The sequence below is a fragment of the Dipodomys spectabilis genome, unplaced genomic scaffold (assembly GCF_019054845.1).
Source record: "Dipodomys spectabilis isolate Male_0828 unplaced genomic scaffold, ASM1905484v1 ptg000001l, whole genome shotgun sequence".
In the NCBI taxonomy this organism is placed as follows: Eukaryota; Metazoa; Chordata; class Mammalia; order Rodentia; family Heteromyidae; genus Dipodomys; species Dipodomys spectabilis.
The window spans coordinates 17,905,231-17,931,563 of record NW_024870678.1 but is presented as its reverse complement, the minus strand read 5'-3'; the positions used below and the strand labels follow the sequence as shown (position 1 = coordinate 17,931,563).

Genomic DNA, 26,333 nt, shown 5'->3' with positions numbered 1-26,333 from the left:
CAATGTACCATCGACAGAGTGATACAAACAACAGGAAATTATTTTCACATAATTCTGGAGTCTCAAGACCAATGTGTCAACAGGTCTGCTTTGTTGTGGAGGTTTATAAGGGGACATAGTCTCTCCATGTCTTCATATGTTTTATTCTCTCTATGCTAAAATGACACTGATCTGATTGAAGAAGGGGCTACTCTTCTGTCTTCACTGTATCTTAATTACCTCTTTGAATATCATGTCTTTAGTACAACAATGGCCTCAGAATATGTCTGTAGAAGAGTGAGTTTATGCTACCATCTTGCATGTCAAGGTTTTGAAATAATTTTGGAATACAGTGCCAAGACTAGGGAAGCCTTTCCCTTCAAGGTGTCTTTTAGGATTGAGATGTGTTTTCACCTCGGTTAAGCAAATGAGGTAAGTACATACATTTTCATCTCTCTCTTGACTGGAAAGCAATGAAAAGACATTAAAAAAAAACAAAATAAGAAAGTTGTATTGGCAGTAATTCATTTTCTGCAAAAGTTTACTATTTTGTTTTTGTCTTGGTTATGTTTGTCCATTTGAAACACTAACTCAGGAAATGACCCACATAAAATCAATTTCAGTTTGTGAAAGTAGTCGTTTTCTTTGTTAAGTAGAAAATCTAGAAGGCTTTTGTAGCTGGGGACAATAGGCTAAATCAATGTAGAAGAAAATAGTTGAGATTTTTAAGCTGCTAATTGAAGCTTTAAGTGTTTGTTAGTTTTCTGGTGGTTTGGGGCTGAAATCTGCTCTCTTTTTTATTTTCCTTTGTCAATGATGTTCACCATGGCAACTTAAACAAATGTCCCCTCACAAATATTTTCATGTAAGTGCCTGAGTACCTTTTAAAGGAAGGTTGACAACTTGGTTAGGAGTGGGTGCTGGGAAAATGAATGAAAAGTATTTTGCTTTCTTCATAATTGTTGTGCGTGGCAGGAGATGAATAAATTATTGAGAAGATAAGTAGTGAGTGAAGTTTAGGGGTAAAAATTAATTTGATTTTCAAACTAAGATATTACTATAAAATATGCTGGGGAAATGTTTTCTTCTTATAAAACCTCATTGTCTTGGATCTGAAATTTATATCAGCTTTTTATCCATTCAATGTCATGGACGACTCTGGGGTAGAGATTCATGGTATGAACCTAGTCAGAACTGATTCAGTGAATTCTATTTGGGTAGAGACACACATTTCTGGGGACTATGTTGGAAATGTACTAATGTGGAACTTTGAGCTCATCAGCCAATCTCTCGGGACCTCCTTTACTTTCTCCTTATCAAGAGTGGACAGTTCAGAGCAGCCTCACACACACACACACTGTAATAAAAAGAAATATATCTAGATATCTATATTTACATATAAATTAAATATAATCTATTATAACATCCTATATATTTATATATAAATATAATATATAAGTATATAGTAGGTATAATATTATAAATATGTACCATATATTTATATATAAACATAACATAAATATACAATGTATTATAAATATATACATATATATCAATATATACATTTATATATATATATATACATATATATATATATATATATATATACACATTTAAAAAAATACCAGTGCCATGACCCTATCCAGAGATTATAATTTAATAGCTGGATTGAGTGACACCTAGACTAAATGTAGAATTTTTTTTAAGAATTCAAAATTTATTTTTAATATCTAGGCAGAGTTCCAAATCACCACATTCATTGATCTCAAAGACTGCTTCAAGTTTTGTCTCTTTAAGGCACTTATCTACAAATTGACTTCAGCAGGACCTGGCTCTGATAGGAGTGTTAATTTCAGTCCCTTTGCTTCAAAATGTATGTATCTTTCTGTGCAGGACCCAAGAAAGAAAGGCATTAGCTTTCCATTAAAGGAACTTAATGTGTCTTTAGTCCCAAGTATCCTGAATCACCATTCCCCAAAATGGTATCTTGGTTCTGTGGAGAAGGTATAATTTTTATTTTCAAAACACATTGGCTTTCAAACCATGTTACTGATTAAAAGGTTGATTAAAGGACTTGCTAGCCTCAATAATTATTTTTAATGTGTGTGGAAAGGGTCACGATAAAACTCATGGTCTCTCGGCTGACTATTCAATTGTGTTGGTATGGTAGGAAAGTTTTCTCTCTAGAATAGTGGAATCTTTTCTTTCTTTTTTTTGTGTGGCCTGAACTCTGGGCCTGGGTGATGTCCCTCAGCTCTTCAGCTCAAGGCTAGCATTCTACCACGTGAGCCATAGCACCACTTCCCGCTTTTTCTGCTTATGTGGTGCTAAGGAATCAAACCCAGGGCCTCATGCATGCAAGGCAAGCACTCTACTACTGAGTCACCTTCCCAGCCCCATAGAATAGTGGAATCTTATGCTTGACCACACATTAGAATTGCTTGGAAACACTTCCAAATCTTCCCTTCTCTCCCTTCCCCTCCCCTCCTATCTCCCCTTCCCTTTCCATCCCTCCTCTTTCTTTGCTTACTAACTTCCCAAGAAATATTCTAACAAATCTGAGCAAATGTTGAGAATGGCTTGCTGTAAAAGAAAATTGTATGGACAAGATATATTGAGAGGGCTGGGAAGGTGACTCAGTGGTAGAGCGCTTGCCTTGCATGCATGAGGCCCTGGGTTCGCTTCCTCAGCACCACATAAGCAAAAAAGAAAAAAGCCGGAAGTGGCGCTGTGGCTCAAGTGGTAGAGGACTAGCCTTGAGCTGAAGAGCTGAGGGACAGTGCCCAGGCCCAGAGTTCAGGCCCCATGACTGGACTCCCCCCCCCCCAAAAAAAAAGGATATATTGAGAAACTGGTTAATGGTGAAATGCTGAGAGCATGTTCGTCATCACCATGATTAGAAACCATATCTTCCCTCCCAGCAGATAATATTGTAAAAGCAGAATTCTTCTTCTTCTTTTTTTTAATAGAATTCCCATAGTGAGGGAAGTGCCTTGTTCTTTGAATGTGCGGGAAATGTGTGTGTGTGTGTGTGTGTGTGTGTGTGTGTGTGTGTTTTCTGAAGGTGGCAATATGACGAGTAAATTCTAGAATAGTCTTTTCATGGACCCCTTCCCCTCCTTTGAAGATGATTGAACAGTAAAAGGAGAATAAAACATAGTTTTTATTTTACATTTTAGGAAGCTGAATTTGATGGCCATATTGCAATTCAGAAAGACTCAATGAAGCATACCTTTGATGTTTCTGGAAAACTTTCTTCTGGTGTGTATAAAAGTGCATTTTAGCATGATCCCAGTGTAGATAGATGGTTACACTCAGTGTTATTCTAAGGTACTCAGAGTCTCAACACTGTAGCATGAAATGGGGGCTCAATTATCATTCTGCAGGTTGGTTCCTATCCCCAAAGTCTACGAATCATTATCAAACAAGAAAATCAAGTAATTAAGCTCTCTGGCCTGAATCTGATTTTTACTGTCAACCTACAGCATGAAAAGGTATTCACTCATATGGCTGGTTAAACTCTTTAATAATGAACTTGGATCAGGGAAATGATTTGCTAATGCTTTCACAAATATAGGGACTAAGGCAGCTAATTTCCAACCTACCACACATTCAAAATCAACTTGTTTTCTGTGGCGTGGACAGAAAGCCAAAATCAACATAGGAAAAGAATGTCAGAGTGTTAATAGAAGTACATTTCAAAAAAAATGTTGCCTTCACAAATTCCATCTGAGCTCCTCTCGCAATGGCTCCAAAGCATGTTGAAAATTCTACAACCTGCAGTCAGTTGAGTTTTATCCTTAAAAACCACACAAAACAAACATTATTTAGAATGCTGTAATTGGTTTAATTTCATAAGCTTGACAGAGAACTTGAACTACAATTCAGTCTGCAGTCTGAATTAGCACCATCCGAATACAGAGAGATTTCTATTTCTATTTATGTGTACAAATTAGTTTTGTTAACATACACAGGTAAAATACGCTTACTTGTACTTGATAATAGTTTTGATGAACCCACCTGGGGATTAAACTTATTTTGATTAATTGGTGGGGCAGGATACAGGTTGGACACCGCTCAGTTCCAGAGCCTTGGCAAAATTAACCTCCAGTGGCTTGCCGGTGCCTTTGGTGAGCCTCAAGGATCGGATGCAACCTCGGAACCTAACGTTGGTGGTCAGGCCAAACTGGTTGAGGCCATCTGAAAAGACAAAACAAGAGGTTAGTCCTTCCCTCCCTTCTTTCCTCCATCCTTCCTTTCACTCATTCTTCCTTTCTTCCCTTCCCTTCCTTCTCTTCCTCTCTCTCCCTCCCTCCCTCTCTCTATTCCTCCCTCCCTCCCTTCCTTTCTTTCTTCCTTCCTTCCTTCTTTCCTTTATTTTTCTCCATCTCTCTCTTCTTTCCTTCTTCCCTCTCTCCCTCCCTCCCTCTTCCTTCCTTCCTTCCTGCCTGCCTGCCTGCCTTCCTGCCTGCCTGCCTGCCTTCTTTCCTTCCTTCCTTCTTTCCTTTTTTCTTTTTCTCCCTCTCTCTCCTTTCCTCCTTCCCTCCCTCCCTCCCTCTCTTCCTTCCTTTTTTCCTTTCTTCTTTTTCAGTATTGGGAATTTAACACCAGGGTCTTGCCCATGTTAGGTTAGTGCTCTATCACAAATTGATATTTCTTATCCTGTAGGATTCAGTTTTGAAATTCTGCTTTATTATAAAATGCTAAAAGCATATGTCAAAGTCAAGTGTAATCTTGAGATTAAATTGAAACCCTGTCAAATATAAAGCTACTGATTTTCTTTATAGCTTTACTAACAGATTTTCAGAGAAATATCAACTTTCATTATGGATTATGGAATATTAAAGTATCTTGAATTATGATACCCAAGAATTAAGACACCCAAGAAATAATTTGATGTAGAATGAATAAATGGATAGTTGTAACTTAAATCTATAAAATATTTAATTAAATAGGCCAACTGAGCGAACATTTCAAATATGGAATTAGGATCTGGCTTTTAAAGTGCAATTTTATCTTTTTCCGACATTGCAAAAATAATTAAAAAATCCTGAGCATTAAGTTGGTTGGAAGGTCACAGAACATTTGCAATAGGCCTACTTGGTAGTAACTAGTCTATTTACTAGACTGCAAACAGAGTCCTTCTTAATACCATGGAGCTTATAGTGACTGAAAGAAGACTTCTTAAAATCTAGAAGAGGGCTGGGAATGTGGTTTAGTGGTAGAGTGCTTGCCTAATATGCATCAAACCCTGGGTTCAATTCCTCAGTACCACATAAAAAGAAAAAGGCTGAAATGGTGCTTGGCTCAAATGGTAGAGTGCTAGCCCTGAGTAGAAGAAGCTCAGGGACAATGTTAAATACTACATTATGCTTTGTTTAATACACAGAGGAGCCTTATAAAAATGTAGACAAAACTATTGTCAAAGTGAAGAAAGACCATCCCAGGAATCTGTTTTTGCAGAACTTATTAATATGCATTGGGCTTATTTCTCAGCAAATTGGCCACTCTCATTTATGTATATGCTATATAACTCCCTGTGGTTAAATATGTTATATTTAATGTACTGGGAAGGAGTCTGAATGCAGAATTATTGCTTGGGTTTCTTTTAAATAAAAATATGAATTCTATAATGACCTACAGGGGAAATTAGCTGCATTTAACCCAATGATCTCCAGAACTTAAGAAAATAAATTCCCCAACATTTTATGGTTCTCCTGGTATATTAATTATTTTTAAGTAGATATTAAAAACATCAGGAAAGAAAAAAACCAGCTTTGGTCTCAATTGCTATTAAATGACTCATATCTTTTATACATCAAATTCATTTCCTGTAGCTTTTACCTTCCCATGAATGAAACTTTGGGGCTATCATGAAAAGTTTACTTTCATGTGGCTTCTATAAGTAATAATGCTTATTTTACAGACTGGAAATTTAGACAAAGTGTTATTAATGGGAGATGATTCAGAAGCTTAGAAGAAAGTGTCTGTAGGCATATATCTTCTTAGACATTCTTATATAAAGTTTCAAAACCACAAAGATAAAGAGCAAAGAAATTCTTGCTAGAGTCACTGGTGCTTACCTGGGAAACCTCCAACAAAAATGGGGTCATTCGTATCAGCTGACGTGGAGGTGGGGTTTGGACTTTGGGCATCCACCTGGTTTCCATCTACCGTGAGTTCAATGCGGTGCTTGATCTTCTTGGCAGTGACTCTATGCCATTGTCCATCACACAAAGATCCTGGAATCCCAGCATCAAAAACGGCAGTAAACCTGCCAGCACCATTGTCCACATGAAACATAATCTAGAAAATCAAAGATGGAGTAATCACCAACAAGTTTCAATAGAAGGCTATCGTGATAGCTTATAAAGTAAAATAGATCTGGCCTCCAGGAGCTACTTTAGCTGAAAATTGTCCGGAGTATACAACACTGGAGCATATTTTTAAAAATTTTAATAACTTGACTGAAAATATGAACTTAACCATGGAGTCACAAACTCTGTTGGTTGCTTTTGGGCCTTGTTAATACTAATGGGGCAGAGTATGAAGCTGGCTTTTCACTAAGAAAAATTTGAGGTCAGGCAATCTAAAAAGAATCTAGGACTCACATCTTTTACTGTGTGAAAGTTCTCAATGAACCTTATAAAACTTTCTTAAAGAATGTTGCTTAATGTGATTCATTAATTTGGTTTATGAATTTACTTTAAAGGATTGTTTTCAAATTTAAACGTTTGATGTCTTAATTGTATTTTTCCCCTTCATGGTTTCCATTTTATATATATAGAACTGAGAGTTACACAAATTACTTTTTTGGTCACATTTCATGTCACAGGTGCCAGAGACCTGAGCCAGAAGGCCAGTTAAATTCCTAACAACGACAAACTTAGATTAGAAGTTCTTGCTTAAATGAGAAAAATCTGTTTTTTAGTAATATGGCTGAAATTTGAGATGTCAGAATTCCTTTGAAGCTGATGGGGGAAAAAGAAACATACCAAAATATTGAAAACATTAGTCAATTTGGCAACTCATTTGACAAGTTAAAAAAAAGAAACAAGAGGTTCTTATTTTTGAAAGATGAAAAGTGCAAGTAAATAGGTTAAAAGATTGTAAAATAAGTGGTGTAAACATTAACAAAGAATTTAGTGTACTGACTGGTGATTACAGCAATGATTTTACATGGACAAGTTGCTGGGTGAAAAATCACAGGATAGAGTAAGTGGAAAATACCAATGTTTTATAAGGAGGTGATAAAATAAAAAATTACCTGAAAAGGTGTAGTAAAGGTATGATTTGAAAATTTGACAAAATTATTAAGTGCTGCTTATATATTTGTTCAATCTTGTTGCCTATAAACCTTTTTTCTTGTGTTTCCTCTATTGCCTTTGGGATAGTTTGAAGACTGAGACAAAGGAGGAAGGAGGCAAGGGAAGTGTATTTTAGGTTTCTATGTAGTTTTCTTCTGGAGTGACAATGCCCATAGGATGGGGAGAGGAGCAGAGTCAAAGGTAATTCCAATTTAATAGCCAAATAAGAAACCTGTGAAATTTCTTGCTTTTCCACCTCTTTTTACCTGCTCTTGACAGTAGGCAGCATATATAAACAGGTCATCTCACTATAGGTGGCTGTTCATAAGCAGACAAGGAATAAAGAGCTATTTAGAATTAGATTAGTCCTTCTGAGCAAACTGACAAAATACTTTTATAAATTTGCTCTTTTTGGAAACAGTATCTGGATGCTTTTCAGTGAGAATTGAGAACTGGTGGGTTAGCTGGCCACAAGAACTTCTGAGAGATGCCTACTCTGTTACAAGAGGAACACTGATTTCAAAGGATCCAAACCTTTTCCTGTTCTTCCCCGAATCAATAGTTTCACAGACCATGTGTTCATAAAGAGAACAACTAAGCACTTGTACAGAAACCCATTAAGAGATGGAGGTCTAAGAGGCTTTGTTCAACGCTGGCCAACCAAATTGCCTTGCTAGAGGATTAACACATTTGAAGTACATGCAAGCCTTTATGCTGAGAACACACCTAAATTGAGGTAATTCAGGAAAAATAAAAGACACAATCTAGCCTCCATCCAACAGAGAAAACAGTAAGCCTTCCAAACAGAGATCTCGGTACTTGAGCAATAACGTCATGAAGAAATCAGAAATGTTGGGGTTGCTAATGCTCACCTTCTCATCAATCATTTCAATGCCCATTCCATCCATTTTTTGACTGCTGACTCCCAGGAGAACTCCAGTTGTCCTGGTGGTGCGGAATTCAAATTCTACAAGGAGATCCAGTCCCACTTTGAATCCACCAACTGTAAAACGAAGACAAATTTTAAGGTGTGGAAGGTGTGTGGATCATTACCATAAATATACAATGAAATGGTTTCTAGTTCATGTTCATCAATCATAATGGAGCCTCATTTCCAGTTACCCATATAGCCTGTACTTCTACCACTGTGTCAATCATATACTTTGTGGCTGTTGCTTTTTTTGTTTTCTTTCCTTCTAGAATGTACATTTAGTGAAACTTTGTATAACTTATATTTTTATTACTAGGTGTACAAAGGTCCCAGATAGTTATTGAATAAGTGAATAAATAAATATACTGAGATCGAATCAAAGAGCCTCAAAACCAAGTGCGATTATTTTAGAAGTCTGTTGGATAAAGTAAAGCATTTCAATGTGAATAAAACTGAGAAAATTTTGTTGAGACATTTTAAGTGGCACTACGATAATCTGGAAACGTTTAAAAGTTCTAAGTATTTTATTCACAGGAAAAATTGCAAATAGAACTTGGGTGGAAAGATTTTGCAAGATAAATGGGCTTTTCTAGTTCATCCAGTTAATTCTTTTTTCTCTAATTTTCTATATTTGATTCAGTGATTTAATCTTTTTAGTAAGTATTGAAGATACTTTTCCTTTGGAATAAAATGATTTGTTAAGTTCAGTCTAGACCACATCAACTGTATAGACTCTTAGCAAAGAAACTAAGAAGCTTTTTTTCTGTCGTTTATTTATTAGGCAAGCAATAAATTCCAAGTATCACCACAACTGTATTGAGTGAGGGAATTTTGTTTTACTGGGACCTTTGATGGGTTTGGATAGGCAAAGTTGGCTTTACAGCCATTTTTAAAAGCAAAGGATAGAAGAAGCTGAATTGTTGTGTAAAACAAAACAGAAAGAAAAAATTAAAAACAACAACAAAAAAAATCAGAGAGGAATGGCATGTACTAGTTTAGCTGAGGACAGAGAGAATGAGGAACCCAATAAAAAGCTCCAGTGATTGGAAAGCTTTTAAGAAAAAACAAAATGTGAAAAGCTACATTGAAGCAGTGTGTTTTCCACTGGAAAACTGACCACCCGAGTCTTATGTAAATTGTATTATGTGTGGTTTGAGGAGATGACAACAGTTATTGGAGATGGAGGAAGCAATAAAATTTCTGGTCCAATACGACCCACAATGAAAAGAACCAGGCAAGATGGCAAAGGAATCCAAGAGCACAGAATCTGAAGCTGGACAACAATTCTGCCAGCCTTTTGTGAATTTGTGCAAATCTGGGGGCAGTCTTTGGACTGTGACCACAATTGAGTATGGGGGCATAAAGTAGCCTCCATGTTTTTCTGATTGCTGTTTCTGCCTAGTAAGGTTTCCTAGCTAGAGTTTGTTGGTAGAAGTTACACCTCCTCCAATGTTTGTGCCGGATTGTGCAACTCCTCTTTTAACTCTGCTCAAATGTCAATTCCTCCACAAAACCTGGTCCAATGTCTTCAACCCAAATTATTCTTTCTTTGAATAACTTTTGGAGGTTTATTTATTTATTTATTTAGTGCCAGTTCCAGGGCTTGAACTCAAGGCCTGGGTGTAGTCCCTGAGCTGTGCTCAATGCTAGTGCTCTAGCACTTAAGCCACAGCTCTACTTCTGGCTTTATTTATTTATTTATTTTTTTGTCAGTCATGGGTTCTTGAACTCTGGGCTTGGATGCTGTCCTTGCACTCTTCAGCTCAAGGCGAGTGCTCTACTGCTTGAGCCACAGCACCACTTCCGATTTTCTAGTGGAGAATAAGTCTCTATTGGAGAGTTTTCTAGTGGAGACTAAGAGGCTTATTGGAGATAAGAGTCTCATGGACTTTCCTGCCCAGGCTGGCTTTGAACTGTGATCCTCAGATCTCAGCCTCCTGAGTAGCTAGTATTACAGGTGTGAGCCACAGGCACCCAGCTTGGCTATTTAATTAATTCATTAAAATTATTTAAACCCCCGCTTTCACTATATTTGATGTCAGTATAACTTGTGGAGGAGATGGGGACAAACAAGTCGTTTAAGGATTCAGGTGGACCTGTTGCAACAATGAGAAGTACAAAATGTCATGTCAAAAATGAGCTTTACAATGTCGGTGTGGGGGGGGGGGGAAGGCTTGGATGGGGGGGAGGGGGGAGGCTGGGAAGGGAGGTGAAGGGTAAACAAAGGAGGAGGCTGCAATGCTCGGTAAGAAATGTATGCATTATCCTGCCCATGTAATTGTAACCCCTCTGTACAGTATGCTCTCAAATAAAATAAAATAAAATTAAAAAAATTATTTAAAAATTAATTAATACATTAATTAATTCATTAATTTTGCCAGTCCTGGGGCTTGAACTCAAGGGCTGGGTACTGTTCCTGAGCCTCTTTGTGCTCAAGGCTAGTGGTCTACCACTTGAGACACAGTGCAACTTCTGGCTTTTTCTGAGTTGTTTATTGGAGATAAGAGTTTCATGGACTTTTCTGTCCAGGCTGACATTGAACCATGATCCTCAGATCTCAGCCTCCTGAATAGATAGGAGCCTGGCTTACTTCTGTTGTTTTTTTTTTTTTTTTTTTGGTGGAATTGGAGATTGGCAGAATTGGGACTCGAAATGAGTCTCATGGACTTTCTTTCTCTGGCTAGCTTTGCACCACAATTCTTATATCTCAGCCTTCTGAATAGTTAGGATTACAAGTGTAAGCTACTGGCACCTAGCTTTTTTGGGAGTTTTTAAAAATTTTTTCCTTTGCTTTTATTTGCCTTTTTGTGATTCCTCAGCAAACTGGAGATCTTATCTATTGATAATGTATTCTTAGGCTATATTTATTTATATACTTCTCTGCTCCTCATAATTTCACATATAATGTGCTCATTAATTTTTCTCATAAACAAATAATAAACATAGACTTTGAAAACCATAGTACCGAATATTCTCATAAAGTATGTTAAGGTCAATTTTTGTTGTTGTTGTTATTAAGTAGAGGTTAGTACACATTTTTCTTTCCAAACTATATGCTGATGATCAGTAATTCAGACCTACCCTGGAAATCAAGTAAGAGGAAATAAAGAAAGCCAGGAGAAATTGCCATTCTTTGTCACTATCAACAAGAAATGAAGACTGCTGTGTGTGTGTGTGTGTGTGTGTGTGTGTGTGTGTGTGTTGTGCTATGTGTTATGAAATGGAGCCTTGCAATGAATGAAAGAGAAAGCAACAAAAATAGTATCACATCTCTGGCAATATAGACAGGCAAAACTTGGAAGTAGAAAAATTAGGTGGTGCCAGGTGCTGGTGGCTCACACATGTAATCTTAGCTACGCAGGAGACTGAGATCTGAGGATCACAGTTTGAAACTCATCTAGGGAGGAAAGTTTGTGAGACTCTTATCTCCGGTTGACTACTAGGAGAGTGGAAGTGGAGCTGTAGTAGAATGCTATCTTTGAGCACAAAAGCCCAAGGGACAACACCCAGGCTTTGAGTTTGAGCCCAAAGACTGATACAAGCTAAAAAATACTTATATAGTATAATTATATAAGACTTCTTACAGAAGTATATTATCTTCCTGTTAAAGGAAACAATATATTTTATTTTTCTTATTAATCCTTATAAGAATCAGATCCATGTATTTTTTTAATTGTTCCTAGACGGTCATTTAGTTTAAATAGAGCAATAATCCTCATATGAATCAGATCCGTATATTTTTTTAATTGTTCCTAGAAGGTCATTTAATTTAAATAGAGCAATGATTTAGGACCCTGGGGAGTTTTATATTATGGTCCATGTAAGAAGTCTGCATTAAAATATAGATGATAGAAAGAAAGTGGAGGAGTCTCACCTGCTTTGGCAAAACCTGTTCCATCAAAATAGGTGCCTTTTTGAGCATGTGCAAAGCACGTTCCTACGTGGTAGCTAGAGGTTGGTTGTTCAAGATCAGCAGGGGCCTCTTCCATGTGAAGATTCCTAATGCAGCCGTCAATACTATAGGTTACCTAAATAACCAGGTCAGAAGAAAGAAATGCCAAGCTTTAGCAGAAGTTTGCTTTGGTATGCAACACAGTCATTTGTGAGTGCTTTACGTACTAAGTTATCAGCTGCCTAGGTCTGTACTAGTACCCCAGAACTCCTAGCACAGAGTACTACAAACTTCTGTGGTGTGCTTCTAAGTGATATCTAGTCAAGAATCTTGATCAGAATCAAGATGATTTCCTATTCACATGCAAGAAGCCAAGATTGTATAAACTGGTATTCAAATGCACATGAACAAATGAATGATTCAGCCAGGTAGTAAGATAACAAAGAAGAAATCTATACTCACGGGACCAATTCTTCGAGTAGTGTAGTTGACGGGTAATCCACCAACATACAGCATCCCCACAACATCTAGGATGTCTGCTTTCTTTGGACTGATGGTTCTGTTAGCTGCATTGTCGACATAAAGAATCCCTTCTTGTTTAACCCGTACAATCTTAATCTACAAAAATCAAGGGAGCCATCAATGCCAATCTCGAGCAAATTTCAGATACGTGGCATGCATGACATAGGAACTTGTACTGTATTCTCAAGGACATATAAAACCACTTTTGTGTTTAAGCTTATGAAATCAGTGAAACTAAACCTACTTTATAGGACATTTCAAATTCTGTTTTCTGAACACAGCATTTTCCTGGGTAAGTCTTAGATTGCAGTTTCTTCTAGAGGGTGCCAAGTATCTCAAGAGACAGGAAAGTTGCAGGTGGAAGGAACTGCCATGAATTAAGTGGGATGCAAAATTCATGTCTAGTTTAGGAATGCATTCATTTGAGCTAAGTCTGAGCTCTGCACACAGTTTGAGATATATCATATCCTGCTGCCCAGCCCTCCTGGTGCAGGATCGGGGAAGAGCAGTATAGTGGGAGGAACGCCTCCTTTGAGGCACCTCATTAATCAGAAGCCAGGCATGAAGATGGAGACCTGACTGATAGAGAAACGATGACAGTGCAGAGAAGAATCTCTAACATGAATGAGAGGACTGCAGAGGGTGTACAAAATCCTTGAGTTTGAATTTAGGGGAGAGAGAGAGAGACAGAGAGACAGAGAGACAGAGAGACAGAGAGACAGAGAGAGAGGAGAGAAAGAGAGTATAAGTGTGAGAAAAGAAATGTTGGAGCCAATGATGGCTTTAACAAGAGCCTGGATTGGGAGTGACAAGTGTAGCAGCTCATTTTACACATATCCATTTTATTTATTTAGTTATTTATTTTATCAGTCGTGGGGTCTGTACTCTGGGCCTGGGTGCTGTCCCTCAGCTCTTTAGCTCAAGGCTAGCACTCTACCACTTGAGCCACAGCACCACTTCCAGCTTTTTCTGCTTATGTGGTGCTGAGGAATCGAACCCAGGGCCTTGTGCATGCCAGGTAAGCACTCTACCAGTAAGCTGCCTTCCAAGCCCTCCATTTTAGTTTTGAGAAGTCCCATTTGAAAAACCTTCCAAAAGAAAATCTATCCTTCATTTTGAAGCTAATGGACTTGATAAGTTACTTTTTCAAATCTTGTCTCATGTTGCCACACAGTATATAATTTTCTCCACAGTTGTGTTTAGTATCCCATTAGCCAGAGATTAAAAATAACCATTAATGAGAATTCCTTCATTAGGTGGTATTTGCTAGTCATAAAGTCCCAAGAAAATACAAAGATTCCACTTAATTCCAAAATAACCCATTTGTTGACTTGGAGTTTACATTTTATTTTCTTCTTCAAGGTTTTTTTTTTCTTTCTGTATGATATCACTAGTCAAAGTAGGTTAATGCATTCGATCCAACAACTAGTAATATATTTGGAAAATTAAACATTTTATTTCTCTACCTAGGGAAACTTTACTTAATAGGTTATCACAGGTGCAGAAACAAATGTTGAGTTTCTGCTTTAATCAGGCAGTATATTTTCTATTTGCAGTCCTGCCAAAGAGGATAGTAAGATGGCAAATGAGCCTTCTGTGCCATTAATTGCACCGGTTTCTGGGTGTAAGGCCAACATTTAAAGTTGTTCCAAATGACTATTGGTGGAAATGGTACCATGGGGCCCTTTAAGTACCACACGGCTGAGCTTCTCAGACTCCTGGCTTTCAGAGCAGTATGTGGTAAAGGGAGAGGCAAAGCATGCAGGCCACGTCTGTGATCCCAGCTTGTACTTTTGGCAAATATTATTTCTTCAAAGAGACAGCCTTGTAGCACATTAAAAATAAAGATGTCGTGATCCCACAATGAGTCTGAATTCTCTACACTCAATACTTGGAACTTCATAATGAACACATTCCAGGGTCCTACATTTCTCTCACAGAGCAATGGAAAGCTGGCTGGCCCTTGTTTGGGGACCACAGCTGTACAGCAATGACAATTCTCTAGTGCCATTCCAGCAGCACCAGAGTTAGTGTCTGTCTGCAAAACAGTGCTGGCCTCAAGGGCAAGCCTGCTGCTGCCAGCTTGGATGCCCCTACTTCTACGCCTTAGAGTCCTGCCACTGGCCCAGGGATGCTTACCTTGTGCCACTGGCCATCATTGATCCTGGTGGGGATCATGGTATTGGTGTCACCGCTGCCCAAGTCATAACTGAAGTAGGGGAATCCATCCCTCAGCTGAACTGTAGCAAAATCAGCATGATTGATGCGAGCCATGTAAAAAAGCAAGCCTGAATCAGCTTCAGTTCGCACTTCCAGCTCGATGGTCAGGCTGCAGAACACAAGTGTACGCAGGAAGACAGAAAAATAAGAAGTGTTTATGCTGAGATTCAGGGGGTGTCAAATCAAGGTGCATTCTCATGCAGAAAGAATCCTATTTTTTAGTGAATTTGAAATGTAAAACAAAACCTCATTAATTAATATATGCAGTTGTTTAAACTTGGTTAAGTAGAAATATTCAATGCTTCATTTATTACTTCTTAGCTAATATCTCAGGATAAAGCTTACCGGTTTTTAACTTTGGTCTCATTGAATGCAATTGCAATGTGACTGTTTCTCGAAAGCCCAAACTGCTTGCTTCTCATCAAAAGAGCTGGTTCGGATTCAACAGCACAAGGACCCTATGCCATACCAAAGAAAGCGAGAAGATTATGGATGCTGTTCTTTAAATAGGTAACACCGATGCCCTGCTTCCTCATATTGCCCTTGTATAATTTTAAATTTCTTAAAAATAAAACATCTCTTACTCATCTGCAACATAGCAGGAATTTACTGAATGTTCAGTGAATGTAAAATCAGTTTGCCTGGATCCCACTCTTAAATGAGATGAGTATGTCAAAATGTATCAATGAATTCCTATTTTCTTCTAGGAAAACAACATTTCTGAGAAATAAATTTTCTCAGAACTTAGATTTCTGAGAGAAAAACATCACAATTTCATTTATTCCTGAAGAGTTTTCTTCCTAGAAGATTGTGAACAGGGAAAATGGCGAACTGATCATTTGGATTGCAGCAGTAGAAAAATGTGTTTCTTCTTGCCCTCCCCATTTCGTTCTCTCCTTACGTTACTTTCCCTTGAAAACTATTGGTCCGCTAGAACATTGCCATGATTTTAGACTTTCAAGATGGTGTATCTAAACCAGCAAGTCAGCCCATTGAAGTCCTTAGCCAGTTGCTAGGCAACCAAGCACATTTTAAAAACGGAACCCACCACACACATTTCCACTGTTACTGTTCAAAGAACAGCTTCCTGGAATGCCGAAGAGGGACCAGCTAGGTGTAGCATTGTGCATTCACTTGTTTGATGCTCTGCTATCACCATCTTGAAAATCTTAATGATTTCTGCTCAGAAGACTTCGTGTTACCATTTTGCATTTTCTCTTATCGTCTTGTTTTGCCAATTATATAACCACCCCTGGCTATGTGGACTGTATAATGTACAGCTCAATAATCAAGGCTCCTCAAGCAGACAAAACCACAACCACTTTCCTCGTTCTCTATTTTCACAAGACAGTTTGATATACAGGTAACTTAAGAAGTCTTTTAGAACATGCAGTACGTGAGAAAATCAATAAGCTACACACTCTTCACCAATGCACCTGTTTTTCAGATCTGCACTTAATAGCTTGGGATGGGTCATCACTCAGTGAATGCTGACTCAGCAGCACTTTCCAAACAGCTCAAGACAGGCTTTTGGTGTGGTGGGTTCCTTCCAGTTTTTTGGGGAGATGACACATTAGCACATAGGAAATAATTACTTGAGGGAAAAAACAAAATGTCTTGTTCTCTTTTCTTTTGAGCTTAGTCAAATGCAACATGGCCACAGCAGGTAAAGGGACTGGAACATTTCCAAATACTATAAAAATCGATCTTCATGGAAGTAGCTCATTCTGGCCTTCTAGGAGATGGTCAGTTATGAAACTTAGTCTGCAGTTGACATTCATTCATCTATGCAAAAGCCCAGCGGGCAGGACAGTGTGTGTGCTATGCACAATACACAGCACCTATCGCATTACACAGCCTGCAGCAGGAGCCAGATGGAAAGCCTTTGGCGTCTCAAGGTCTCAGTCTTCAATAATGCTATTAATAGAATTGGAATCATCCATCCATCTCTCGCCATATTTCCCATACAGAGGAACTTCACAATAAATACACACAGCCTGTTGTCATCCTGTGAAAACTCTAAGAGAATCTCATCTGTGTTGAGTCCATGGGGGCAGAATTCCACCCAATTGTCAAATGTCGTGTGTGTGTGTGTGTGTGTGTGTGTGTGTGTGTGTGTGTGTGTGTGTGTGTTTGTGTGTCTGTGCCTGTGTGTCTGTGTCTGTATCTGTGTGTCTGTGTATGCCTGCCAGTACTGGGCTTGAACTCAGGGCCTGGCACGGTCCCTTCTTCTGGCCTATTGTCAGTTAATTGGAGATAAGAGTCTCATAGACATTTCTGCCCCAGGTTGGTTTCAAATCATGGTCCTCAGCTCTCTATCTCCCAAGTAGCTAGAATTTACAGGCATGAGACACCAGTGCCTGACTCCACTCAAATATGTTTAAACACTTAGCTCTGAACACTGAGAAATGGAGAAGGTCAATGGTACTTGGGAGTTAGCGAACTAGAATGCATAGCCTAAATGAAAACCACCATATGGGTTTTGTTCTGATAATTGCTACTACTGTAGCCACTTGTTCCATTTCTATATGTAAATGCTAGCATAAAACAATGTTCTCATATCAGTAAAATTCATATTCTACTGTGATTTAAAAAATCACTAAGGCGGCAGGTTAAAAAAAGAACAAACGTTTTACTGGTGTTAGCTGTATGTTATGTAAAGCTTTTGTCTTCAAATGTCTCCTGGAGGCCCACACACATGATAACTTCATCTTCTGTATATCTGTAGACTGGACAGATAGCTCCAAAAGTGGCCCTGAGTGCAGAAGTAGTTCTTTGTCATGTTTTCTGGACGGAGAAGGCCCTGCTTAAGTCATTTTGGGAAAACACTGACAAAGGATAGGGACTTTGGGAAGATCCTACGGAGAACGTCATTACATAGCAAACTCACTACAATGGTAAGATGAACCTTTACTTCCTGTCTGCATAGACTGGTGGTTAGTACACCACTATAGTCAAACTAGCCAGTATTGTAGAAAGGAGTAGACCAAACTAATGTCTGCTACAGGCAACCTCAAAGCATAAAGCCTTAATGGTAGATTCATTTTTCGTCAAGGAAATTTAAATAGATGCTTTAAAAAAAATCATTCATTTTCAAACAGGGTAGGTGTTGCTTTGAATTAAATGGCTTCCTTGATTAAGACTGGCAGTTGGAAAAAGGCTGAGAAGGGCTGATCTAACAGGGCTTTCATATGCATCTTAGCATTTCAATGGGAAGAAATTTCCTCCAGTCTCATTTAGGAATAAATGTTTTGGTACAAATTTAGATCTCTCTCTTGCTTGGTGAAAGGGAGAGATCGTGGGCTGGATTGTGGTGAGTAAATGGAATCAGTCTCTTTCTAGAATGTGTGCTGGGCCATGCAGTTCTTGAGGTCTGCCTGCTGGTGCAGAGGCTTCCCTTCCGCCTTTCTTCCTGCAGAGGGTGGAGCTGCTTCCTCTGCAGCTCCAGCTTCTGTTTTTCCCCTTCTAACATTTAAAAGGGGAACTTGCCAGGTAGATCAGAGAGCACCCAGGCTTTGCACTAGAATAAAAGGATTTTGAAAGGAAGAACATTTTCACCCTGTTTCCCATAGAAATCTGAGGAATGATGGAAGAAGTGACAATGGTCAAGAAGCACTGTACTTGTAAATTGACACATTGAGTTGAAATCTCTTTGCACAACTACTTAAAGCTAATTCTAAATAATAAATACATTTTTTAAAGGAAAAAAATGTCTAAGCAAAGCTACAATATGGGGAGAAAAGGTGGAATGAGGGACATTCAAAGGATTTGCAAAATGGTTTGGGGTAAGATACTTCCTTTTCTCAGCTGATGTGAGCTTGAGGGGTTTTTTTATGGACCTGATTCCTTTTCCTGTGTTGTTTGGGAAACACTGATCTTTGAAATGTGTGAAAAGCAAACAAACAAAAAAATCAGTCTCAGTAGAGGATCATCAATCTCAACATGTTACAATTCTGCCACCTTGTGGGCACTCTTTAAAATGGTACAAGTAATACAGAAAATGCATGAGAAATTTGCCTCTCCTTGGTGGGTGACAAGAAGCAGGTGGACAGATAAGGTATGGGTGAAGAGGCCAACGTAGCAGTAGAGGAAGAACAGCAATGGTGTGGCTGGGAAGACTCTGAAGGAAGTTAGACGTCTGGGAGCCATGTTTAGGGAAGTGGATCAGTAACCTGGTGGAATTTCAGGTCAGAAGAGAGAAGTGATCATTTCCAGCTGCTAGTTGTGGGCTGATACTTGGAAATATGTTGTTGGATTCAAGATAGCATGTAATTTATTATAAGCATCCCTTCAGTTTTGATAGGTGCAGAGCACAAATTTCAATTACACTTATCCAAACTGGCTTCTTCTTTTTTTTATTTTATTTTATTTATTTTTTTAAATTTAAAAAAAAAATTTTTTTTTTTTTTGGTCCGGTTGTGGGGCCTGAACTCTGGGCCTGGTTGCTGTCCCTCAGCTCTTCAGCTCAAGGCTAGCTCTCTACCACTTGAGCCACAGCGCGACCTCCGGCTTTTTTCTTTTTGCTTATGTGGTGTTGAGGAATCGAACCCAGGGCCTCTGGCATGCAAGGCAAGCGCTCTACCACTGAGCCACCTTCTCAGCCCTGGCTTCTTCTTTTTCTTCTTCTTCTTCTTTTTTTTTTTTTTTTTTGGTCATTCATGGGGCTTGTTCTCTGGGCTTGGGCACTATCCCTCATCTCTTCAGCTCAAGGCCAGTGCTCTACAGCTTGAGCCACAGGGCCACTTCTGGTTTTCTAGTGGTTTATTGGAGATGAGTCTCACAGACTTTCCTGCCTGGGCTAGCTTTGAACCATAATCCTTAGATCTCAGCCTCTGGAGTGGCTAGGATTACAGGAATGAGGCACTGGTACCTGGCTAGGCTTCTTTGTTCTTGAAAGCAACAAATAACAAATCACCATAGAAATTGTAAAATTTAGGGGCTAAAATTCACACCTGATTGACGGTTATGTGGGATGGTCTTCCTCATGGATGCAGATACTTTTACAGCACTGACTAATGTGTTGAAATATAAAATCTTACTCAAACTGTTCAGAAAAAATCAACAATTTTGCTAATTTGTCACATATGAGCTCTACTGCTGGCAACTCGGCATTTTCAGTGCGTATGTATGCATGCACAACAGCCTGATATTCCTTAGAGTGTGGAGAACATGTGTTTTTCTTTCCAATACGTACCAGGATTCCGTGTATCCCAATGGCCTTGTCTATGTGTAGCTTCTAGAGTTATAGCTTTCTGATAGACAAATCACTTGCTTTGTTGTATTCCTCCCGTCTACCCACTTCCTTTTCCCTAGTCCTACAGAAGTACCATCAGCATAGCACACTCTTCATGGCTCCTATTGCTGCTCATTTGAACTTTCACATTTTAAACTGGGGTTCACAGTTCAATTTTGTAATAAGATTTAAGGAAGAACTACAGCCAACTCACTGTGTACAGTTCTACACAGGCCATGTTTGCTATGAAGCCTCGGTATCAACAGTGCATATACTTGCAGAGGAATTGCTCATTTGAATGCATTAAAAATTGCTTTAATATTGAGATGTCCAGACTATAGCCTACCAACTATTATCATCCTAGATGAGAAACGTCCACACATATAATCTATAGAAATGTTTTCTCCAGATCTAAATGGGCTACAGAATAAAAGAGATGCATGAAGGGATAAGTTCCTTTACTGTCAGATAACAGGCATAAATATTGCCTAACATATTATGAGCTAATAGGTAATAAACACAGGATTGACAGTGCAGTGCTTTCTCAAGATACTCTTTTTTCTTTTTCTTTTGTGCTGGTACTTGGGCTTGAACTCAATACTTCAAACTTTGGCTAAGCTTTTTTCATTCAAGGCTGCACTCTACCACTTGAGTCATATTTTCATTTCTGTTTTTTTTGTTGTTGTTGTTTTTCTTTTGCTGGTTAATTGGAGATAAGTATCTCTCAGATTTGTCTTCCTAGCTGTCTACAAACCACAATTCTTGATTTCCACCTCCAGAATAGCTAAGATTGTACAGGGCACTGTTGTGTGCCCAGCTCTCAGGATATTCTTAACTTGCCCTGAAATACAGTGAATGCCATTCTTGTGCATAAACTGTTGTCAGGATGGTGGGTGATAGATATAAAATGGATAAAGAAAGTGACCTAGACTAGGAGATCTTGCTTGTCAACTGTGTGAGAACCAACATAAGACTCAGACAAGTTCCCACTTCAAACTTGAACTTTTAATTCTTACAAAAAAAACCACAAGAAGTAAATTCTGATGCACAAAAAATGGTGACAATTGAGAGTGATGAAAAACTTGAAATACTAATTACCATACCATGTTGGGGCTTGAAAGTATTTAAAAATAGAATACTCACCAACAGTCCTTTCCTTTTCCCTCTAGCATTTGCCTCTACCCTAAATATGCAAAAGCTTAAATGAATACTAATCACAGAAGGATGAACAGAACTATAGGGTACTGCCATACCTAGGATTATGCTAGGAGCTTTGCACACAATGTGTAACTTATTCCCTCTCAATAATCCTCAAAGACTGATAGTATTATCTTCGCCCTTTAGGATATGGTCCTATATTTCAAGAGGAAATTTACCTGTTGGAGGGCTTGCTCTCTCTTTTTCTCTGTTAGCAGTTATGATACATGATTCACCTTTAAGTTTATCTCTTACTAAAATACTCATTATAAAATTGTAACACATAAAGCAATAAATAGCTTGTAGGCATCAAATGCCCACAGAGAACTGGACACATGGATTGCTTAATAAAAGCATGGGTTCCTTGTCTATGTGGTAGGACTTCTCATTTCCAAATGACTTCCACACACATTGTGACCACTGATATTAGAATCCATCTTGGCCCATCTTTTTTACAGAGACTGAAATGCTACAGGGACTAAATAACCAGTCATACTGAGTAGAGCCTATTTGGCCTGTCATTTAATAAATATTTCTGGGAGCCAGGGGCACATTGTTTTGCAGAACAAGAAGTTCCCTTGTGGAAGCTACGAAAGAGAATGAAGATGTTCGAGAGTTTTCAGAATCTGTACTCAAGAAAACACACTCCACTTATGATCAGCAATGCATTATAAACACGATGCATGTATTGTTAAGAGGATTGTGAGATATCTTGCATACCACTGTGGTGCATATAAACTAGTAGGACCCTCCTTACCCGAAAGGCAACTAAGACATTCATTGGGGACTGTAGACTTAACTCATCTTTGAGCCACAGAATTTTTTCCTGCCTATAGGTCTATTCCAGGAAAATAATCAGAGATAATGGAAACATTTCGGTCACCGAAATGCTTATCACAATATCATTTCTAACAGCAAAAAGTCGAAACATCTATTCCAAGCATATAAAGTCAGAGTGTTGCATTGATAACAAGACAGATTTTGGAATCAAACCTACTGCATTAAACTTCCTAGACTGGCATCTACTAGCTGTATGAGTGGGTTAGTTACTTAAGATAAATAAATTAAGACAGATAAGTTACTTAAGATAGATAATTCTTGCAGGGTGCCAGTGGCTCCTGCCTCTAATCCTATCTACTCAGGAGGCTGAGATCTGAGGATCCAGCCTAGGCAGGAAAGCCGGTGAGACTCTTATCTCTAATTGACCATCAGAAAACTGGGAGTGGCACTGTGGCTCAACGTGGAAGAGTCTAGCCTTGAGCAAAAGTGCTCAGGGACAATGGCCAGGACCTGAGTCCAAGCCCCATGACTGACACACACACATAAAAGATAGATAATTCTTATCAAGTCAACTGCATGTAGAATGATAATTTATCTTTTACAGAACTGTTATGAGAGTTGCATTAAAACACTGGAAATTGTCTGTGGCAGGCACATAGTGTAATTATTATCATTAGTATATGATAATTATGCCATGTATGAAATGCTCAGTATATGCCAAAAAATTCAGAAAACTATCTTTTAAGATTCATAACTTTGATATATGTGTTGCTAATACCTTCAATTTGCAACCAGGAAAGTGCAGACTAGATGGGCTAAGTAGCTTTTTGAGATTCATTCAAAGGGATGTTTTGAGACAGGGATTTGAACAAGGGGACTGGAGGCAGGATGCTGAACTGTGAGTCTCTGTATGTGTGCATGTCTGTATCCACAATAAAAAACACATTACAACCTCTATTTGCCTGGTATTTTCAAACAGTTTTAATTATATACCACTTTCTTTAGACGCAGAATAGCAAACTGTATGGCTACTGATAAAAATCTGTATGTAAAAGGCAAAGAAAAGGCACTGAACATTGCTAGGAGAGTCTTTGTGTATCACTTTTTTTTTTTGATCTTTCTGTCCAACATGTCAAATGAAAATGTATTTTTTTCTTTTTTAAGAAAACAAACATTAAAGACAAACAGAGCTATAAAGAAAGGCAATTCAAAGAAGACTTGAGAAGAGCAGGCTTTTCTAGGGGTTGCCCTTCCTCCAACTCTGGCAGTAGAGAACCCAGCTACCTTGAACAACCAACTCCTTTTCTTTTTTTTTCCTTCCTTCTTCCTTATGTGGTACTGAGGAATCGAACCCAGGACCTCATGCATGCAAGCCAAGCACTCTACCACTGAGCCACCTTCCCAGCCCCCTAACTTCCTTTCTTAAAAGAACTCAAATGCTGAAGAAGGGCAGCAATGACACATAAAGCACTCACATGGGCCAGGGCTGGAGTGGGAACTGGTTGAGGCTGGATCACTACTTCCGCTGGAACCACTCCATTCTCCTCTTCCAGGGGCTTCTGATCAGCACAGCGACCAATGTCTGCGTTTGTGAAGGATACAGGCCGAGCAAAGTCCATAGGGCTAAGGGAATAGAGCCAAAGGAAACGATTTTCATTTCCTGCTCATTTTCATTGTCTCCTTTCCTTTTTTTCCCTTTCCCTTTTTCTTTTGTGACAATCTTTGAGCTTGATCTCAGGGCCTGGGTGCTGTGCCTGAACTTTTTATGCTCAAGGCTAGTGCTCTACCACTTGAGCCACAGCTCCACTTCTGGCTTTGGGGTGGTGAATTGGAGATAAGAATCTCATGGATTTTCCTGCTCAGGCTGGTTTCCAATGGTGATCCTCAGAGCTCAGCTTCCTTAAGTGGCTAGGACTACAGGTGTGAGCTGTCTCCCTTCCCTATATAACTGAAAATGATTCTCTACCAATCCACTTTTATGACCCTTAGTTCAGCATTCTGATTCTAAATACATCTTCAAGGGCTCCCACCCACACTTTTGGATCATGCAGGTACAACGACCATCTTTTGATTAAAACACGATAGTCACGAGGAGAGTCACTTACACAGAGTTGATGACAAGATTCCACACACAACCTTCAAAAGGAGGGATATTCTGAAGAGGAGAAGGCTGAAATTCAGGTGGGGCGCCTCCAATGAAAAGCTTTTTGACTTCAATAGGTTGTTCCACCGTCAGGTTTTGCATATGCCTCTTGTCCTCATCGACTTGGACAGTGAAGAGCCTAATAAGGCAGTGAAAATAAGTGACTATAACTCATATCATATTATCACAGTTGGAAATTACTTTCTTCAGGTTTTTTCTTTTTTTTTGAGACAGAGGCTCATACTGCAGTGACAAATTTGTGAACCTGTGATCCTCCTTTCTCAGTCCCTCAAGTACTGGCTATACCAAGCCATTGTTGCTTTACAGGATTTGTCCCACAAGCCCCTCATTGACTCTGCTGAAAATGTACTGAAGCCAGGCAATTGTGCAGTTTGCAGCACGAGCTTCTAAGGTGGAGGTGACCATCACAGTCTGCTGACCCACACACGAGCCTGTGACAGCCATGGCTTCGTCTATGCAGCAATGTCTAATGGCCTAAGGATAAGTGGGTTTGGCGCAGCATGGGGTCACATTTTGTTTGGTTCTTGATTTCTGGGTTAGTGCTATTATCTTCTTGCTAGTGGACAAACTGTACTCCTGAGAGCTTAGACTGCAGGATTCTACAGCAAACACTTATGTTGACTTTAGAAAGAATATAGCTGCTGGCTTTTTAATAGAAGAGGAGGCAGGCAAGAATACTAAGCTAATTATTCCTTGCAATACTTTTTCTTCAGTGGCTGTTTCATTAATTTCCCTAATTTGCTTAGGAGAGATAATTCACACACTACTAATTGAGACCCTCATGCCACTAATTCACAACAATTCTTGTTTCCCTGGGCAAAGAATCGGGAGACAGTGTTCCACTGTGGATGACAATGGCCAAAGGCATTTCCTCTTTGCAGGTAGAAGCAGGTTTTGAGTTTAGTCCCAGAACTCATCCTGCTTCTGTTAGTCATCGGTGTTAATCACTAGCCCCAGGATCATAAATGGATTACAGAGAACTTAGTTTCTATCGGAAGAGAAAGCTGAAGTTTCTGGGCAAAAAAATTCGGTACTAATATGACAAAATACTTGATTTTATAAGTGAGAATGAATACCTTTCTTTGTGGGGGGGAGTACAAAGGAAGGGTGATATTGACCAAGAAGCATTGTACTCACAACCTGACTTACGGAATTGTTAACCCCCATTGTACAATTATTATTAATAATAATAATGAAAATACCTGGACATAATAAATAGGCCAGTAGTGCTCTGAGTTGACACCCAGGAGTGAATTTACCTTGAGATATATATATATACATATATATATATATGTATATATATATATGTATGAGAATAATAAGTGAGAATAGAACAATGAAACCTACTATAAGTTGCAATAAAAAGAGAGGGGGAGGAAGAGCTAAGAAAAGTAATTGAGGGGGTAAATTTGACCATATGTATGTATGGAAATATCACAACAAGAATCTTTTGTTCAATAATATACATCATTTAACAAAAAAACAAGAAAATCGGGTACTGGTGGCTAGCACCTAGGTGCTCAGGAAGCTGAGATCTGAAGAATGCAGTTCAAAGCCAACCTGGAACAAGAAAGTCCATGAAACTCTTATTTCCAAGTTAACCACCAAAACAAACAAACAAATAAGCAAATAAGCTGGAAGTGGAGCTGTGGCTCACATGATAAAGCACTAGCCTTGAACAAAAAGCTCAGGGACAATGCCCAGGCCCTGAAGCCCCAGGACTTCAGGGGTCTTCCTGGGCCTGAAGCCCCAGGACTTCATGGCATATGCATGCGCGTACACGCACATATACCTATACACATGCGTGTGCACAAACACAAATAATAATAAAATATATTAAAAAATGAAATAGTAAGTACAATGGTTATGCAACAAGTGACCTATACCTGTAATCCCAGTTACTCAGCAGGCTGAGATCTGAGGACTGCAGTTCAAAGTCAGCATAAGCAGGAAAGTCCATGAGACTCTTATCTCTAATAGATTCCCAAAAACAAACAACAACAACAACAAAAACCCCAAAACAAAAAAAGGGCCAGAAGTGCAGCTGTGACTCAAACGGTTGAGCTCCAGCCTTGAGCAGAGCGAGAATGTTTAGATCCCAAGTCAAG

General features: G+C 38.9%; 1 protein-coding gene across 1 annotated transcript in view; it reads right to left on the bottom strand.

Moving 5' to 3' along the window:
• Window positions 1–3,805: 3,805 nt before the first annotated feature.
• Lama2 (laminin subunit alpha 2) overlaps window positions 3,806–26,333 on the bottom strand; it is a 556,565-nt gene continuing 534,037 nt past the window's right edge. Inside the window, exons 58-66 of the mRNA XM_042696100.1 lie at window positions 24,167–24,343; window positions 23,537–23,684; window positions 15,197–15,309; window positions 14,771–14,960; window positions 12,572–12,727; window positions 12,092–12,245; window positions 8,159–8,289; window positions 6,063–6,285; window positions 3,806–4,179 (exon numbers count right to left, since the gene is read on the bottom strand). Coding sequence (XP_042552034.1) covers window positions 4,022–4,179; window positions 6,063–6,285; window positions 8,159–8,289; window positions 12,092–12,245; window positions 12,572–12,727; window positions 14,771–14,960; window positions 15,197–15,309; window positions 23,537–23,684; window positions 24,167–24,343 — 1,450 coding nt within the window. The 3' untranslated portion in view covers window positions 3,806–4,021. The remainder of the gene's footprint in view (window positions 4,180–6,062; window positions 6,286–8,158; window positions 8,290–12,091; window positions 12,246–12,571; window positions 12,728–14,770; window positions 14,961–15,196; window positions 15,310–23,536; window positions 23,685–24,166; window positions 24,344–26,333) is intronic.